The 20859-nt window shown below is 44.5% G+C and overlaps 1 protein-coding gene across 1 annotated transcript; it reads right to left on the reverse strand.

Annotated features, from left to right (window-relative positions):
- On the reverse strand, positions 1 to 16005 carry kcnc1b (potassium voltage-gated channel, Shaw-related subfamily, member 1b; the record flags this gene model as incomplete). The annotated part of the gene is made up of 4 exons (XM_084059627.1): positions 1 to 233; positions 2510 to 3125; positions 4056 to 4361; positions 15397 to 16005. 4 exons carry the CDS (start codon positions 16003 to 16005, stop codon positions 1 to 3), a joined length of 1764 nt encoding a protein of 587 aa, XP_083915753.1.
- Between the last annotated feature and the right edge of the window lie 4854 nt (positions 16006 to 20859).

The following is a 20859-nucleotide window of genomic DNA, read 5'->3' on the forward strand; positions in this document are numbered from 1 at the left end:
TTAGAGCCGTTTGGAGGCCTGTGATTGGCTGTTGCTGTACGTACCCCTCCGCACTCTTCCGCCCGCCGCGTGTCCGTGTCCGGGGGGGCGTTCGGGGGCGGTGGTCACCAGGAAACAGGGTCTCTCTCGCTCGCTGGGGCTGAAGATCTCCTCGGGGGAGATGGCCTGGTCGATGTGAGGACAGTCTTCGTCGGCTAGAGCCGCGTCGGCCGCCTCTCCGTTTAGCTTGGGGTCTTCACAACAAAACATTACATTACATTACATTACATTACATTACATTACATTACGTTACAGTCATTCAGCAGACGCTTTTATCCAAAGCGACTTACATTAAGTGCATTCAACATAGATAGGCAAGAAAACTACTAATCACCAGAAGTCTTAACCCATTAAGACCTGAAGCCGATGCTACATGTCTCCTAAATCCCAACAGTATTCTGAAAAACGTATGTTTCTATATCAGTGGTGCTCAATATTTTTCATGTCAATGACCCCCAAAATTATATGTATTTGGCCGCGGACCCCCATCTCAAAATATGTTGTTCCAGGGGTTCCCAGAAGCAAAGATTTGAGTTAAAAATGTTTGCTTTAAAAATATATATATTAAAAAATGTGCACAATTTGTCAAAAATAGCAGATCTACAAGCTCATAGCACGGCACTCGGTGCCGCGCTATGAGCTTGTATATCTGCTATTTTTGAATAGCCAAAGTGTAAAAGAATGCTTTTTAGCTCAAATAAAAAAATGACAGATTTTAATGGGTTAAAATCAGGTCTTAATGGGAGTATAACTAAGGTAAGGTAAAAGTGCAATATATCAGCTACCTACTTTCTTAACTAGATGAGACAAATAGAAAAAGCACATGAGCAAGAGCTAAAACAAATAAGTATCAAATAAACAAGATCCAATAAAACAAGAGCTTGTACAAATAATTGACAACAGGTGGGCAAGGCTAAGAGGAAGGCTCAGGGTAGTGTTTCCTGAAGAGGTTGGTTTTCAGCCTGCGGTGAAAGATGGGCAGTGACTCTGCTGTCCTGACATCAGTGGGGAGTTCATTCCACCACTGTGAGACAGGAGATGTCTATACCACCAGAGCTTTCAGTTTGGTTCATATATGAATGGAATGCAAGAAACTCTATCTGTTCTCTTTACTGGGTCATGTAGCTATTTTAATAACAGTATTTTCAAACCGTATGTTGTTTGAAGGTGCAGTAAGTGATGATGTTGTTGTTGTTGTTAACTCATTGAGTGCCATTAACGTGTTTCACGTGTTTTTACCGCTATGGCTCAACGTGCCAATGACGTGTTTGACGTGTTTTTGAAAACATGTCCAGAACCCAAGATATCATCATCGGAAGATTTGCTGCTCCATCCACTCCTTGTTTAACTTAGAAATGAAAAAGGCTGTATCTCGCTTCCTAAGCACTTTTTGTTTTCTGTGAAAAAACTCTGGCACTGGGACAACATAATATAGAAATATGTTTTATTTATTCGTTTCTGTTCTTTTACATACTCATAGGTAGTACAATTGAGTGCCAGAATTGCCAAACTTTTTTTTTTTTTAAACATTCTGGCACTCAATGAGTTAAAATAAGTGTTAAATAGCTCTTCTGGTAGCAATCATTGCTATAGAGTGTTTGTTCAGTAACAGGGTTCTAAAAATAGGCGAAGTGCTCCTTTAACGTAAACCCTATGCTTATTTGACCGGGGTCCCCCAGGGCTCTATACTAGGTCTGCCTGTATGTCCCTCTATATCAAATCTTTTAGCCCAATGTTTGCCTTAGAATAGGAGCCAAGGTTCATTATGTTTATATCCTGTATGTTATTATATACAGTCAATACGGAAATCGTCAATATTTCTGTGCACTTGGTACAGTAATTATGGTTGGATTCTTACTGTAGAATGAGCTTCAGGATGTATGACAGTAATATTACAGACTGAGTTTCTGCATTAACAACTGTATAATCAATAGTTGGATTACTGTGGGCCAGACTGCATCACTCTCTTCTACCATTCAGTGTCAGATGTTCTGCTCGTCAGTCGTCACAGAGTTCATTGATTCCTCCATGGGAAACTCATCTCACGTCTGAACGCTCTGATTGAACCATAAACAACGACGTCCAGACCAGCATGAAACTCAACCAGAGAACTGTTTAGAGTGCGGCACTCGGTGCCGCACTATGAGCATGGATGGTTAAATGACATCACTGCTCCTAGGATGGGTAAATGACATCACTTGTAGTTATACAGTAGGATGAATAAATGACATCACTTGTAGTTATGGGATGGGTAAATGACATCACTTGTAGTTATGGGATGGGTAAATGCAGAGGACAAATTTCACGTTTCATGTCTCATTTCTGTATTTCAAGGTACTTTTTTGTGGGACCTTTTTTGTTTTGTTTTTGATGGGAATGGTCATTTATGCTACAAAGTGTGAATATGCTGTCATGGAACGATTTGTGTCAAACTGCAACAACAAAAAAAGAGGTTAAAAAAAACCTCTACCTGATGGAAACTTGATCTCGAAGACGTCGTTGTCGTGTGCGATGGGCGAGGGATGCTGGGAGCCGATGCTGGAGCGGCAGTAGTTGGGCGAGCCGGGCTGCAGTGCGCGCGGGATGTGCTTGCTCTTCTTCTTCGGCAGCTTCTGCTTGGCCATGGCCAGCGAGTAGTACATCCCGAAGTTGTTGACGATGACGGGCACGGGCATGGCGATGGTCAGCACGCCGGCCAGGGCGCACAGCGCGCCCACCAGCATGCCCGAGGTGGTCTGCGGGTACATGTCGCCGTAGCCCAGCGTGGTCATGGTCACCACCGCCCACCAGAAGCCGATGGGGATGTTCTTGAAGTGCGTGTGCTCGCTGGCGCGCGGGTCGTTGGGGTTGGCGCCGATGCGCTCGGCGTAGTAGATCATGGTGGCGAAGATGAGCACGCCCAGGGCGAGGAAGATGATGAGGAGGAGGAACTCGTTCATGCTGGAGCGCAGCGTGTGGCCCAGCACGCGCAGGCCCACGAAGTGGCGCGTCAGCTTGAAGATGCGCAGGATGCGCACGAAGCGCACCACGCGCAGGAAGCCCAGCACGTCTTTGGCCGCCTTGGAGGAGAGGCCGCTCAGGCCCACCTAGTGTTGATTTGGACAGAAATGTTTTATTTAGGTTTTAGTCATATAGTCACTTGAATAAAATTCCATTTAGTTTCATATTTTAGTCATCTGAAATATTTTAGTATTAGTCTAGTTTTAGTCGACTAAGTATCATAAGATTATAGTCAACTAAATCTACAGTTGATTTAGTTGACTAAAATGCATGTTGGCGGTGCCTTGATGGCGTCGCATAGCTGATTTTACACTTGGTGTTATGCTGCAGCACAACGTTATGCCGCAGCACAACGCGTTGTGAGCTTGTAGATCTGCTATTTTCAGAGCACAACACCCGAGCACAACCAAACATAAAATGACTTGTCTTTTAGCTCTAATGCATCTCTTCTCCACTAGTCTTAGTTCTACTGGATCTCTTCTCCACTAGTCTTAGTTCTACAGGATCTCTTCTCCACTAGTCTTAGTTCTACTGGATCTCTTCTCCACTAGTCTTAGTTCTACTGGATCTCTTCTCCACTAGTCTTAGTTCTACTGGATCTCTTCTCCACTAGTCTTAGTTCTACTGGATCTCTTCTCCACTAGTCTTAGTTCTACTGGATCTCTTCTCCACTAGTCTTAGTTCTACTGGATCTCTTCTCCGCTAGTCTTAGTTCTACTGGATCTCTTCTCCGCTAGTCATAGTTCTACTGGATCTCTTCTCCGCTAGTCATAGTTCTACTGGATCTCTTCTCCGCTAGTCTTAATTCTACTGGATTTTTTCTCCACTATTCCCTCACTAACATTTTAGTCCAGTTTTTATTTGTTGACGAAATTGTCAATATATTTAGTCTTAGTTTTACTCATCATAGCTTAATTTTTATTTCGTTTTTATTTAGTTTTCGTCAGTGAAAAAAGGTAGTCGACCAACATTTTTCGTCATAGTTTTTAGTCGACGAAATCAACACTGGGCCACACCTCCAGGTAGAAGGGCACGATGGCCACGAAGTCGATGATGTTCATCAGCTTGCGGAAGAACTCCAGCTTGTCGGGGCAGAAGATGACCCGCATCATGAACTCGAAGGTGAACCAGGCCACGCACACGCCCTCGATGTAGGTGAGGTAGGCCACCGTCTCCACCTCCATGTAGGAGCGCTCCACCGTCACGTTGCCCACCGTCTCCACCTCCGTGCGGTTCACCAGCGGGTTGAAGTGCTCGTGGGTCTCCAGGCAGAAGGTGGTGATGGAGATGATGATGAAGAAGAGGGAGGCCAGGGCCACCCACTGAGGAGGAGAGGGGGGGGGGACACAGAGGGAGATGAGCAACCAGGCAGGAAGTCTTAGAAAACATACAATGCAATTCAATCCGCTATAATGACAATACTCTCACTCTCCTCTCTCTCTCTCTCTCTCTCTCTCTCTCTCTCTCTCTCTCTCTCTCTCTCTCTCTCTCTCTCTCTCTCTCTCTCTCTCTCTCTCTCTCTCTCTCTCTCTCTCTCACACCGCTTCGCTGTTGCTTTATCTCTCTCTCACATTCTCTCTCTCTCTCCTTCAGTCCCTTTCTCTCTCTCTCTCTCTCTCTCTCTCTCTCTCTCTCTCTCTCTCACACCGCTTCGCTGTTGCTTTATCTCTCTCTCACATTCTCTCTCTCTCTCCTTCAGTCCCGTTCTCTCTCTCTCTCTCTCTCTCTCTCTCTCTCTCTCTCTCTCTCTCTCTCTCTCTCTCTCACACCGCTTCGCTGTTGCTTTATCTCTCCTTCAGTCCCTTTCTCTCTCTCTCTCCTTCAGTCCCTTTCTCTCTCTCTCTCTCTCTCTCTCTCTCTCTCTCTCTCTCTCTCTCTCTCTCTCTCTCTCTCTCTCTCTCTCTCTCTCTCTGTGTTATTAATTGAGCAGTGACATTGTAAAACAGAGAGCCTCAGTAGCCTGTCAAGGTCATCTCTCAGTGTGTGTGTGTGTGTGTGTGTGTGTGTGTGTGTGTGTGTGTGTGTGTGTGTGTGTGCGTGTGCGTGTGTGCGTGTGCGTGTGCGCGTGTGTGCGAGCGAGAGAGTGTGAGTGTGCGCGCGTGTGTGTGTGAGTGAGTGTGTGTGTACTATATGCTAGCAGCCAGCGCTTCATTAGCATGGATGGACCCTCCTGTTAACAACACAGTACAGTAGTAGGGTACAGTCATACTGTTCACAATCACCTGATTTGGATGCTATTCGTGCATTAAATAGGACATTATCACGTTTTATCAGACCATTGAATGGGCGAAGTACTGTAGGCGACATACTGACCTACCCACGATGTATGAGACCATTGGTGTTATCAGGATGACTTATATAAAGTTAAGTTCCGGTTTAGGTTTAGAGACGCGCAGTGTCAAGCGAACTGGAGCCACGAGAGGGACCACCGAGGGAGCTAAAGCAAGCGAGTTGCCGTCCGGAACGTTGCGACGTTCGCTTGAGCCTACTCAGCGTTTTCAGAGTTATATACCCATAGGCACAGAATGGTAAACCATGTTGTGGGGACTGCTCTGCCTTCAGTAGGTCAGTATCTCCTGATTAAGCCCAATGAATGGTCTGTTAATGTCCCATTCAATGCATTGATAGCATTCAAAGCCTGTCTCACAACAGTAGTAGGGTACAATCATTGTGTTGTATTGTTAACAACAGTAGTAGAGTACAGTCACAGTCACAACAGTAATAAAGTACAGTCACAACAGTAATAGAGTACAGTCACAACAGTAATAAAGTACAGTCACAACAGTAATAGAGTACAGTCACAACAGTAATAGAGTACAGTCACAACAGTAATAGAGTACAGTGTCCTCTCTCCTCCTGGGAATCACACAATCCTCGGACATCCTTGGATGACAAACCGGTGGAGAAAGCCTACCGCAGGCCCTCATTATCTATTGGTTGTATTGATCAGCTGATCTCACATTACATGGCGTTTAGCTTCTGATATTTCTGATGATGTGCAGCAAGTATTCTTTGTGTTATTAGGTTATGAGTCCTGAGGTTAGTTGACTGTCCACATAGGTTTACCGTATGTATGCTTTAATGCATATGAATGTGTCTTTGATAAAGGCTCTCATGGATGATAAGGTCAGTATTATGAATCATGTGTGTATGGACAGAGATGCAGAAGTTTGTTGACCGATTGTTGACCCAAATGCACATTCAATAATGCATGTACCTCCAGCCATGCATGTGCACACAACCATGCATGTACACAAACAACTATTGTATGCGCCACGCATGCAGGCACGCACACGCGCACGCACGCACGCACACACACACGCACGCACACACGCACACGCACAGCCGCACACACGCACAGCCGTGCATGTACACCACACACACAACAATACTTTCCTTCAGAAGATCTTATCATTGTCCAGTTCCCTGTCCTACTGTCCACACTTTCATATATGGAAGTGTTATTATTATGACATTATGATGTGTTCATAAACACATGAACGTTTACATTGTTCAACGCAATCATTCATACACATATAAAATGTTAATGATCTCTGTATGAATCTTTGAACGCTAACTCATGTTCAGTACGCAGTAATAATCCTCAGTGTTAATTAAACTGTGTAAAATAATGGACATCAAACGGGCCCTTGTGGGTCCACTTGAGTCCATGTCAACGCTCTTAAGAAGTAGAATAAACCCTGCAGACTCTACTGTGTAGTTATGACTTATTACTTATTAACGATGGCTTTTACGTGTTCTTCTGTAGCCGTTAGCTACAGTTTGGTCCCTGGAACACAAAGCAGAGCAGAGCCATCATCAGTGTCTGGCCTGTTAGCCACATTAACCCATTAGATCCCTACTCTGGGGGAAACACATCGCAGAAAAGAGCAGATCTGAATGTCGGCTATTTTCAGTAAAAGATATGTAATGTCTAGCGAAAACAGAAAATACACTAGCATAGAGCCCTGTGGGACTACTCAGCGCCATCCGAGTTATGTGCCGATAGAGTTATGCACCGATAGAGTTATGTACAGATAGAGTTATGTACCGATAGAGATATGTAGCGATAGAGTTATGCACCGATAGAGTTATGTACAGATAGAGTTATGTACCGTAGAGTTATGTACCGTAGAGTTATGTACAGATACAGCTATGTACCGATAGAGATATGTAGCGATAGAGTTATGCACCGATAGAGTTATGTACAGATAGAGTTATGTACAGATAGAGTTATGTACCGATAGAGATATGTAGCGATAGAGTTATGCACCGATAGAGTTATGTACAGATAGAGTTATGTACCGTAGAGTTATGTACAGATACAGTTATGTACCGATAGAGTTATGGACCGATAGAGTTATGTACCGATAGAGGTATATACCGATAGAGTAATGTACCGATAGGCACAGAATGGTAAATCATGTTTTGGGGACTGAGCCCTGCGGGCTAGTCAGTATCTCACTTGCTTAGACCATGCAATAGTCTGATTAAAGGTGATAATGTCCCATTCAGTGTATTGACAGCATCCGAAGCCGGTGCTCTGAGCTCATCTGGAGTCACATCTCTGTTACTAAAGATTGAACCATAAACGGCTCTGGTTCCATTTGTACACTCTCAGAGGTACAGGGTGCCGTTTGGACCACCTGGTGGTCCCGGGAACCACGCGTTGAGAACCAGCGGTCTAAGTAATGATGATGACGAGGCCTCCTTGATCCTCATTTCCCCCACCGGGGGCAGCGCTGTGCTGTCGTTTTACTAAGATTGTCCCTTAAGCGATGGCCTTTGTGACAGCGGTAGGACGAGAACGCTCTGGCACACGGAGGGCAAGGTTAACGTTGTTTTGCCCCGGTTGGCTGACGGTGCACGGCGGCCGTTGCTCGGCGGCCCTGCAGCGTTGCTGATGAGGAGCTGATGGGAGCGTTTCCATTCTGTGAGTACAGTACAGGCTGTAATTAACTGCACACACACACTACTAATTAATCCCTCTGCCAGTCAGAGAGAGAGAACGCTGTCACTCCTTAGTGAAATGTAGATGAGAGCCAACGCTCTGTCTGCTTCCCCATGCACTGACTGCTCTCTGGAAATAATCCTACAACTAATGTACTATTAGTGGTGGGAAAAGTACACACATTTGTTACTAGGGGTAGGGTAAGTGATATTTTTGGGTTAAAACAAAAAGTATTTTGTTAAAAGGTTAAAGCTCTATATTCTGATAGTAATCATTGCTATAGAGTGTTTGTACAGTAACAGGGGTCTCCCCGTCTCTCCAGCTCTTTAATAAACAGAAAATACATTTTCCGGTAGGTGTCAAAATCTCAGCCAATCAGGATAAAGTACCCATTTTTAAGCTTAATTTGTATAGTGTTCCAGTTCCAATTTTGCCTGCTCATTTCTTAGTGTCATCACTTCCAATTTCACTTGCTTAATCTATATCCTGATTGAGTTCTCTATCCTGATTGGATAAAATTTGAAATGAAACTGAAACTGAAACGAAAATGCATTTTCTGTTTTATAAAGAGCTGGAGAGACAAGGAGACTCCTTTTACTGAACAAACACTCTATAGCAATGAGTACTATCAGAATATAGAGCTATTTAACACTTATTTTAACCAAAGAAAATCACTTCCCTACCTTTAAGTAAAAGTATCAATAGTGCAATGTAGAAATACTCAACATTTGCTTGAGCAAAAGTACAAAAGTATTGGTTTGAAAATGTATTTGAAGTACAAAAAGTAGAAAGTACTCATTATGCAGAATGTCCCATTTCACAAGTTTTCAAATGTATAAAATGTATAAATATCTTTTGAAAATAGCCGATCTACAAGCTCACAATGGTTCGCATCGCAACGCATTGTGAGCTTGTAGATAAGCTATTTTCAAATGGCCAAAATGTATATAGGGCTGAAGTGTAGTGGAGTAAAAGTACAATATTTGCCTCTGAGATGTAGTGGAGTAAGTAAAAGTACTGAAAATTGGAAATACTCAATACAAATACCTCTGAGTTGTACTGAAGTACAGTACTTGAGTAAACCACTGTGTACTATATGCACATACACTATGGTTTTGAGCCCCGTTCACTGTAGCATACTTCAGCGATGCTGCACCTTTTTTATCTCAAGGACCGCTGTGTTTGATATGCATTATGATTAAGCCATGGACCCCCATTTGATAGGATTTTAGAATGAGAGGTATAAAGGCAACCCAACAACAATAATTTGCCAGTGAGGGAATTTGATATGAAGCTTTTCCAACACGTGGTGTTGACTGTTGACAGTAAATCAGATCTTCTCGTTGTTTGAAATATGCGTTTGAAACATTTATTTTGATGCAGGTGATGACAGCATCAACAACAGCCGGGTGTTGAACGGATATCTAAATAACGAACGTGTGAGAAGAAAACAAACTGAAAACACGGATACGGTTGAAAAACTGTATGGCTTCCGGTGACGTACCCAATTCCACAGCTGTGCACCCGTGACACCACCAAATATAGGCTGCGCCCTGAATGCCCCGCCTATGCCCAGGTTAAACAGCATAATCAGAGCACCTTCACAGGCACATAGTAAATAATACAAAATTGGCTACAACAAGATGCTTGATAGGATCTGAACCTGATCACGGATCATCGGATACATCTATTTTACAGGATAGAGATACTAGTGTGATTGCTTTTAAACGTGTGTCAACCGCACCTGAAGTTGTTCCTATAACCATTTCAGTTCCTGATCCTGTGTTGCACTTTAACTGGATAGTGTGTGTGATATAGTGTACTACTGCATGTATGTGTTGCCAAGACGACGATGACAGCGCGGCATCTACGCCCGATTATGGGCACGACGCCAGCGTGACGTCGTCCTAGGATCGTATGACATCATATTCCACACATACTGTAGAAGCAGCTGTGAGACACGGAGCAGTGCAGTCGAGCAATATGTAGTCGAACAGCAGCTAGATAAAAAGTCAGATAATGAATTAAGCGAAGAGTTAGATACTTAACCCATTAAGACCTGGAACTGTCTCATTTTTAGATTTGAGCTAAAAAGCATTATTTTACACTTTGGGCTATTCAAAAATAGCAGATATACAAGCTCATAGCACGGCACCGAGTGCCGCACTACGAGCTTGTAGATCTGCTACTTTTGAAAAATCGTTGAAATTTGTGCAAATCTTTGAATACTATATACATTTTTAAAGCAATTTTTTTTTAACTCAAATCTTTGCTCTGGGGGTCCCTGGAACACAATATTTTGATGGAGGTCGGTGGCCAAATACATATAATTTTGGGGATCCTTGGCATGAAAAAGATTGAGCACCACTGATATAGAAACATACATTTTTCAGAATACTCTTGAGATTTCGGAGACATGTAGAATCGGCTTCAGGTCTCAATGTGTTAAGAATCAGATAGTTCCTGTAGAGCCTCATAGAACCTCACTGTGCAGATAAAGACAAAGACAATAAAAAAGGGGAATAGCGAAAGACTATCTTCCTCCCGGGGACGTGACTTAACGAAGACCGAGTTCACCGGATACCTCATACCCAGGATATAGAAGAATAGGTTAGCCTTTACAACCTAACCCAATAAGAACCCATTCTCAACTCCCACCTTCACTTGTGGCCATCACAAGAATCAGAATACCTAGGGATCACCTTTAATAGATAATACAGTCCTCAATAATATCGAAGAAGTAGTAGAAACCTCTATATCAGTATGTCTATTGTTGTAATGATGCTGCCTCACGGCCAGCTCACTGTTGGAAAAGAGATGTTAATCTCAATGAGTGTTTTAACCCGGTTAAATCAATTATATGATGATTTAATGTGTTATCTCTGCATGGGACCCAACCTTAAAACCCTCAGTTCATTAAACTCTGAGAGTGTACACTCTCATAGTTACAGGCACATATAAGGGTCATATTGGTTCCTAATTATCAACCATTTAGCCCCCCCTGGAACCCCCTCAAGGACCCCTAGGGGTCCACATTAGAACCAGGGCCATACTTCAAGGGTGATTCCATGCTGAGTAGAGCGTGTGATTGTGATCAATATGATTGTGATTCTGTCAGAGGCCTAATCACTAATCCCTCTGATCACAGCTTAGTCACAGCTTAGGGTTGGGATCGGTGTTGATTTCGTCGACTAAAACTACGACGAAAAATGTTGGTCGACTACCTCTTAACGCTGATGAAAACTAGATAAAAACTAAGCCATGATGACTAAAACTATGACTAAATATATTGACAATTTCGTCAACAAATAAAAAATGTTAGGGAGGGACTAGCGGAGAAGAGGTCCAGTAGAACTGAAAGACAAGTCCTTTTATGCTTGTTGCGTTCTGAAAATAGCAGATCTACAAGCTCACACACGATGTGTCGCAGCTAAATCAAAAATCTAAAACCAAATAAAAAATGTGCTGTCAAAATCAACACTGCTTGCAGAACCCGGAGGAACCGGACTGGTTCCATCCAACACATTCTCACACATAAGCGTCATTTATTGCCGCTCTGTCATTTTCACTCCCTAATACGTCACTATAGGACTTCTATAGTGACTACAAAAACTAAAACGCACGTAATGGAGTTTCAAATACTATTCGAATCGTGAGATTGGCCACCTGCCTCGTGGCTTTCATGGTAGCAGCGCTTAGCTAATAACCGCAACCAGACCTCCAGGGGGAACAACTTTATTTTTCTCTTTCGGCTTTATTTTTCTCTCTCCGTACATTTTTTGTGAGATTAGGATTAGGTATAGTTTTGTCAACATGCGATGTCGCCATGGCGTCCCGTCATGTCAAAACTTGACGTTTCAGGGCTACTGACAGAGCGGCAAAATATGACTCCTTGGGAGTGAGAACGGGTTGATCCATCACATTAGAGCTGGGATGTGGACTTCATCATGTCTGCAATACAATTAGAATACCGTTGGTTCTCAACCTTTTTAATTTCCACCTAACTCTGAGAGTGTAGGTGTTTTGTCGTTATTTTGTGTGTTGATGAAAGTTGGGGCAATTGTCACCCCAAAACATGTTAACGATTCTGTGCCTGTTGGTACATAACTCTATCAGTACATAACTCGGACGGTGCTGAGTCGTCGTTGCGACCTCCCCCTCCATCGCGGTCCAAAACTATACTTTATACAAAACACCTACTGAGGCCCCGTGGGTATAGGTCCGTATCTCACCTACTGTACTTAGACCAATCAATAGTCTGATTAAACGTGATAATGTCCCATTCAGTGACATCATCCGAAATGGGTGCATCTGTGAAGCCACGTGCAACACAGCAGTCTCTCCTGTAAGGAGCACACAGGTCACCGATGCAGAAAAAACACACATCCTGAGGAGGAAAGTCATTTCACTGTCAACCAGCCAGAGGAGAGGAGAGGAGAGGAGAGGAGAGGAGAGGAGAGGAAAGGAGGGGAGGGGAGGGGAGGGGAAGGCCGATTCTCATTGCCCCACATGGAAGAATGCCCATTAAAAAAACTAGGTCCAAGAATCTCACCTCCAAACAACCAACAAACCCAGTTTTAGCCTTTAGGTCTGGAGGCCTGCCATCCACAGAGGCCGGCCGGTGGTGATTTATGTACTATTGAGTGGTCTGACCCGTTTAAACCAAACTGACAGGAGATCCCATCTGTCCCGTGACCTTATCCTTCCCGTTAAGATGGGGAAGGTAGGAGGGGGGGGGGGGGATAATTTGCATGTAAATGGATCCGGGGCTCTACTTCAGATGAAGTCACTGAGATCTCCTTGGGTTCTTTCTTGTCCCCTCCCTCTCTCTCTCTCTCTCTCTCTCTCTCTCTCTCTCTCTCTCTCTCTCTCTCGCTGTGTGTTACAGTAAAGACTCTGCTCCCGTCCCAGGAGACTCCCTGGGGAGCTAGCAGCAATTTCAAGGTCAACCCAGAGAGAGAGAGAGAGAGAGCCCTCATGGAGCTGAGAGAACGCTCCATCAATGTCCCCTCCACCTTTAATAAGCAATCTGGACGCTGTAGGACGCATTGGCATTGATTCGCCCTTCTGCCCGTATACAAAGACATTGGGAGACGTTCGTTTAAGTTTAAAGCACCTTCTGATTGGAACAATTTACCTATAGTTCACTTATAGATCAATTACTTCATCTCCATTCAAAATGTCTTTGCTCGATTCGCTCAAATCTAACTGTTCTTGCTTTTGATTCTTGTTTTATATCATTGATTGTATTTAGATTCTGAAAGCTCATTTTTATTTCAATTTTTTAATTATTTATAAAGGGATTCTAGGCAACATTAAGCCTACATTTTAAAAATATGTATATATATATATATATATATATATATATATATTGCATTTTTCCCCTCTATCAGCCACTATATAATGATGCTGGGGTGTTTTCCTGCATTGAAACAGTCCTCTTTCTGAAATCCGTATTTTCCCTACTTTCCCTAATTTATGTTTGTCTGGGACATAAATGCACGGACACGCATGTGCGCGTCCGTGCGCGTCCGTGTCCGTGTGAACTGTTCGGGTGAAACCGAATGGAACCGAGTGCAGCTGACAAAAATGGAAGGAACTGCCATTGTTTTCTGTGGGCAGTTTTTTACTTTCGGTTCTAAAACGCTCTCAAACTTCTTTTTTGAGGCACGGAATTTACTTTTAAGATATCGTTTGGATAGAAACTGCTGATGAGGAGGGGGGGGGGAGTGGAGGGGCGGTGTTTGACAACAGTTTTTTCTTTTTTTTTATCTCTGAACTTGCCTACAATCCCTTTAAGAGATGTACAATGGTCTGGGATGGTGTGAGAGCCTCATGTGTATGTTTTGTCGATGTTATTGTTGATTGTTTTGTGATTGTTTCTTGTCATTGTTTGTGCGTTGTGCCTGAGGACCCCCTGAGGACCCCCTGGAAGACCAGATGATGCATCTCAAGGGGTTTATCCTCCAATCAAATTTTGAAATAAAATGTTGTCAAACAGTGTGAATAGATGGATGCAGCCTGTAAAACAGTTATTCTACTTCTACTACTATACATCATTCAGAACAGGGGTTCTCTGCCTTATGTTTTAATTTTTATTCCAAGGACCCCCAGTTTGACATGCATTAGGCCACCATGGAGCCCCATTTGACACAATTTGTCATTCCTCCGGGACCGCAATAAACACTGTAAAATCCTCCACGTTAAAGGGATAGTTCACCCCCCAAATTGCTTTTTTTCCTATGGATTAGTCACCCCATGGAGACTTGAATTCATCGATATTGTTTTGTTTTTGTCGCATTCCTAAGCCAATAATTTGATGACCGGCAGCGGTTCCGGTAGGAGACACAAAGAGACTCCTTTGTATCTCCTACCGGAGCCACTAGCCTACCAGTCCGCAGGTCATCAAATTATTGGCTTAGGAATGAGACAAAAAAAGAAAAACATCCATGAATTCAAGTCTCCATGGGGTGACTAATACATAGAACAAAAGTATTTCTTTGGATGAACTATCCCTTTAATGTAACTCTGAGATTTACAGACCTGTCAGGGTCCATTTGGACCCCATAGGGTGGTCCCACGACTACCTAGGAGTCGGACCCCCATGTTAAAAACTCCATAACAATGTTTTCTATCACAGAATAAATCAATGCTTAAGCTCTGGGGTGGTTATGGTCTGGCTTATAGTTCTAGCTCCTCTACTCCAGTGTTGATTTTGTTGACTAAAACTGTGACAAAGAATGTTCGTCGACTGCCTTTTTTCACTGAGGAAAACTTGATTAAAACTAAATAAAAACAAAGCTACCATGACCAAAACTATAAGACTAAATATATTGTCAATTTCGTCAACAAATAAAACCTAGACTAAAATGTTAGTGAGGGAGATCCAGTAGAACTAAAAGACAAGTCATGTTATGCTTGTTGTGCTCTGAAAATAGCAGATCTACAAGCTCACAACACATTGTGAGCTTGTAGATCGTCTATTTTCAGCATGCAAACAAGTGTAAAATCAGCCATTACGTCGCCATCAAGGCACCGCCAAAATGCATTTTAGACGACTAAATCAACTGCAGATTTAGTCGACTAAAACTAGACTAAAAGTAAAACATTTCAGATGACTAAAATATGACTAAAACTAAACAAAATGCTATTCAAAAGGCTGTGACTAAAACTAAATAAAAAAATGTGCTGTCAAAATCAACACTGCTCTACTCACCCTTGCATACTTGGGTTAGGAGTAAGGGTCCTCGAACAGCGTCGGGGTCCATTTGGACCCCATAGGGTGGTCCCCTACTCCCCAGGACCCCATGTTAAAAACCAGTGGCTCCAGAACAATGTTTTATCACAGAATACGCTTAATGGTTGATGGTCATGGTCTGGTATATAGTTCTAGCTCCTCTACTCACCCTTGCATACTTGGAGGAGTAAGGGTCCTCAAACAGCGCCCACATGCGCTTCTGCCAGCGTCTCCAGCGGGTGCCTTGCCGGGCGCCGGGCCCGTCCGCCTTGGGCAGCGTGCGGGTCAGCTCGTCCACGTCCACGTCGGCCTCCGTGGCGCCCTCCGCCGCCTCCTGGGGATCGCCCCCGGCCCCTACCACCCCCTGGGGGTCCTCGCTCCCCGACAGGTCCAGCAGACCGCCGCCTCCGAAGCTGTCCAGCGCCTCCTCTGCCTCGCGGTGCTTGCAGTAGGTCATCCAGCAGCAGGGCTCCACGTCCGTCTCGTCGATGCCCCAGAAGGCCAGCTCCTCCTCGTAGAGGGGTCCGCACACGTCGGCCGGGCAGTGCAGCTTGCCCGTGCGGTAGTAGTTGAGGATGTGGGAGAAGACCCCCGGGTGGCGGTCGAAGAAGAACTCGCGGCCCTCGGCGTCGTAGTCGAAGTGCTCGGGGGCGTCGGGCTCGGCCAGCCAGGAGAGCCGGGTGCCGGGGAGGGTCTTCAGGGTGCTGCGGTACGTCTGGTGCTTGAAGCCCCCCACGTTGATCACAACGCGCTCCTTCTCCACTTCGCTCAGACCCATGGCTGTGATGGCGGAGACCCTCCTATAGGGTTAGGGTTAGGGTTAGGGTGGAGACCCCTCCTAGGGTCAGGGTGGAGACCCCCTCCTAGGTTCAGGGTTAGGGTGGAGACCCCCTCCTGGGGTTTTGCTGGAGCCCCCTCCTGGGGCAAGGGTTAGTGGAGACCCCCTCTTAAGTTTAGGGTTAGTGGAGATCCCCTCCTAAGGTTAGGGTTAGGGTGGAGACCCCCTCCTAAGGTCAGGGTTAGGGTGGAGACCCCTATGGGGCTAGGGTTAGGGTGGAGACCCCCTCCTAGGGTTAGGGTTAGGGTGGAGACCCCTATAGGGGTAGGGTTAGGGTGGAGACCCCTCCTAGGGTTAGGGTGGAGACCCCTATAGGGTATTAGCGTTAAGTCGGTGGGTTAGGCATCCTAGGCATGTCTCCGAGAAGTTACCTTATTTTTCTTTTTCATCTTCATCATCACAACCTCCTCAGTCACTGAGGAGGACCCAACGGGAGGATCAAGGACCCGCACAACACATGCGTTATTATTAGTATTAGTATTATTATAGCAGCAAGAACAACCAGAGGAATGAAACAAAAGGTGTCCAGAAAGAAAGAGAGAAAGAAACAAACAAAGGAACCGGTAGATTTTAGTCTCAGCAGCAGCTCTGAGAAGACGTGTAAAAACGTTTCATTATAAACACCTGTTCTGGAGGCTACAGATCATACGCTTCCGCCTGTCTGTCTGTCTGTCTGTCTGTCTGTCTGTCTGTCTGTCTGTCTGCCAGCCTGTCTGTCGGACTCGCTGAAGGGTAGAATCCAAATCCCCCAAAATGATCAACAGCATTCAGAACGAACGTCGTCACATCATATCCTCCTCGGTGTGAAAACCCACGAGGTTAATGGAGACATTTTAAAAACGGAACCAAAGTGAAGCTACAGATGATTCTTACGATCCGGATCCAAAGCACCAAAAAAACAAAGAACAGATCCTCCATGCAGCGGCAGCTTGTTGTTCCCCCCGCCGGGAAGAGCAGCTCATTAGCGGATCATCAGAGCGCTGTGAGCCGCTCTGTGGCCGCTTCTGACTTTCATTATCAAGGTGACTGCGGTGGTGCTGAACGGACAGCTCCCTGTCTGTCTGTCTGTGTGTGTCTGTCTGTCTGTGTGTCTGTGTGTCTCTGTCTGTGTCTGTGTGTCTGTCTGTCTGTCTGTCTGTCTGTCTGTCTGTCTGTCTGTCTGTCTGTCTGTCTGTCTGTCTGTCTGTCTGTCTGTCCTCTCCTTGTTCTCCTCCGCGATATTCGATCCGTTATATCCGTCTTCTTCTCTTCACATGGACGAGAGGATCAACAGAGAGAATCTGGATGTTTCTGTAGTCTATAGCAGCAGCTGGAGCAGATGTTGTGTCGGCTAGGGAGGGAGGGAGGGGCGGGGAAGGGGGGGCACTTTGTTTTCATTCATCTATTGTTCAGTTCGGTTCAGGTTTTTCTTGAAAAAGGCGAAGATCTTCCGTCCGTTGGTTGTTTGGGTAAAAGGTGTGTGTGTGTGTGTGTGTGTGTGTGTGTGTGTGTGTGTGTGTGTGTGTGTGTGTGTGTGTGTGTGTGGCCACTAGGCTGGCCTCTCCTATCTATCCGATAGGAGATCCGATAGTGTGGGGGTGTCGGTTGGGGGGGGGGTCAATCAAAAAGGGCTTCCTCAAAAATTAAGTAGCCCTTTTCTCTCTCTCTCTCTCTCTCTCTCTCTCTCTCTCTCTCTCTCTCTCTCTCTCTCTCTCTCTCTCTCTCTCTCTCTCTCTCTCTCTCTCTGAGCTGCTGTTCAGTAGAATCCACGGAGCGGAGCATCAGACAGTGAATGAACGCAGTGATCATACAGTACACACACGCAGTGTGTTCAGCCTGCTGTTCAAACACAAGCACTTCAAGTTCAACTGGTTTTTAGCCCCATGGACTGATCCCATGAAGCTGTTGTGTTTGTTTAATTATGTCAAGAAGAGGAGAGCCTTCAGTATGATATCATTATTATATAGACCATGATGCACCCCGCCCTGTTCGATACACATTTTATCTATGGGACGGTTGGAACCCCACCCCATGTGGTTATTGTTAGACATGCTTTGGTACCATAGCCTATATGGTCTGTCATTTATGTTCCATAATTAGGCTAACGTATTGTCTATTCAGTAGCCTATACTCTGTGAACGGTGAAACTCAGATGAAAATAGCTGTTCTAATCTTGTACGTTCTCTACATTTACTTGTAGCCTACTACAGTACATAATGGTGATTAACTATCAGTCACATAGCAGGGACCCCCATGCACCCCGTTTACAACTGGACCGTTTACAACTGGACCTAGACAAGTCTTCTAGCTTGCCATCTATCTATTTATTTCTTTATTTCTTTATTTCTTTATTTCTTTATTTATATATTTATTTCTTTATTTCTTTATCTATTTATTTATTTATTTATATATTTATATCTTTATTTATTTATTTATTTATCTATTTATTCATTTGTGTGTGTGTGTGTGTGTGTGTGTGTGTGTGTGTGTGTGTGTGTGTGTGTGTGTGTGTGTGTGTGTGTGTGTGTGTGTGTGTGTGTGTGTGTGTGTGTGTGTGTGTGTGTGTGTGTGTGTGTTCATCTTTACTAGCAGGTGCGTTTGGTTTGATGAATAGAATGTGATCTACCAGGAGAGGGCGCTGTTGCTTAACGGAACATCATAATTCGTTTACAACGATATTGTAAATGTGTGTCCTCTGCTCTCCTCTCACTCTGATGATATTATGACCAGATTCACTCCTTCCTTTTATCCAACACAATGTAGAAATACTCTGTTACAAGTGAAAGTCCAGAATTCAAAATGTACTTGAGTAAAAGTGCAAAAGTATTGGTGTCAAAAGTACCAAAAGTAGAAAGTACTCATTATGCATAGTGTCCCATTTCAGAAAAAAAAAAAAAAAAAAAAAAAAAAAATAAGAAAAAAAAAAAAAAAAAAAAAAAAAAAATATATATATATATATAGTTAATGTATGTTAGTTGTTAATGCAATGTATGTTTTGTAATAATAATCAAAATCTACAAAGTAACTAGTAACTAATAGGTACTTTAAGTATATTTTGATGCCAATACTTTTGTACTTTTACTCAAGTAACATTTTGGACACAGGCCTTTTACTTGCAACAGAGTATTTTTATGTTGTGGTATTGCTATTCTTACTTAAGTAAAATATCTGAGTACTTCTTCCACCACTGATGAGTATATAGCGTTTAAGGTTGTCATTGAATCAGTCAAAAGACTAATGCGCCGTCCTTCTCCCTCATGAGCAGGATCTGTCTGTGATCACATGACCTACGGCATGGGCTGCAACCTCAGGCCCCCCCGTCTTTTCATCAGTGCCACCGGTCCGTTTCCAAGCCGTGCAGCATGGCCCGAATCCTCACCGTTCCACTGTCCTCTCTCTCTGAATCCTCACCGTTCCACTGTCCTCTCTCTCTGAATCCTCACCGTTCCACTGTCCTCTCTCTCTGAATCCTCACCGGTCCACTGTCCTCTCTCTCTGAATCCTCACCGTTCCACTGTCCTCTCTCTCTGAATCCTCACCGTTCCACTGTCCTCTCTCTCTCTGAATCCTCACCGTTCCACTGTCCTCTCTCTCTCTGAATCCTCACCGTTCCACTGTCCTCTCTCTCTCTGAATCCTCACCGTTCCACTGTCCTCTCTGTCTGAATCCTCACCGTTCCACTGTCCTCTCTCTCTCTGAATCCTCACCGTTCCACTGTCCTCTCTCTCTGAATCCTCACCGTTCCACTGTCCTCTCTCTCTCTGAATCCTCACCGTTCCACTGTCTATCACAATGTGCTCGGCAAACATCTGTCAACCTGTCCATCACCACTGCCAACGAGAAAGGACTCAGAGCTGATCCTTAATGCAGACCCACCCCCAACCTCCACCCTCACCCCCACCTTGAACACGTCTGTCACTCCTATACCTCACGCCTCACCTCTGTCAGGCTGTCCTCATACATATCCTGCCAACACATTCTCACACATAGGCGTCAGTTATTGCCTCTCTGTCATTTCCACTCCCTAATGCGTCACTATAGGACTACTAAAACTAAAACTCACGTATTGGAGCTTCAAATACAAATTTGAATCAGCAGATTAGCCTGACGCCTCGTGGTTTAGCTGGTGGCAGCACGTAGCTAGTGTTCGCAATCTCCCTTGATCGAATCCCACCGGGGATGTGACTGTTTTTTTTCTCTCTCTCCACACAGTTTTTGTGAGGTTAGGGTTAGGGCAGTGGTGTGTTCTACCGTGTTACGCTATATAGTGTGACCTGCAGAACATCATCGCCAAGCGTAGCCCTCTGCTAACCATTTCATCCATTGAAAACGCGCTAGCGCTTACCCATTCCCTGCATGTCGTGCAGGGAATGATTATCGTATACCTCCGGAAAAAAAACTAGAACACACCACTGGATTAGGGTTAGGTTTAGGTATATTTTTGTGAGGTTGGTTAGGGTTAGGTTTAGACATAGTTTTGTCAACATACAACGTCCCAATGGCGTCCCGTCATGTCAAAAACTTGACGTTTCCGGGCTCCTGACAGAGCGGCACAATGGGACGCCTTGGGAGTGAGAACGGGTTGATCCTGCACCTTTCTGACATTCTCTGGAAGGAGGATATCACCACCATCCTGTAGGAGAGCTTGAGCTGTGGGCTGTAGGTTTGTGACAGGATAGATTCTGTAGGGTCTGTGACAGGATAGATTCTGTAGGTCTGTGACAGGATAGATTCTGTTTGGTCTGTGACAGGATAGATTCTGTAGGTCTGTGACAGGATAGATTCTGTTGGGTCTGTGACAGGATAGATTTTGTT

The sequence above is a fragment of the Gymnoscopelus microlampas genome (assembly GCF_963454915.1).
Source record: "Gymnoscopelus microlampas genome assembly, chromosome: 6".
NCBI lineage: Eukaryota > Metazoa > Chordata > Actinopteri > Myctophiformes > Myctophidae > Gymnoscopelus > Gymnoscopelus microlampas.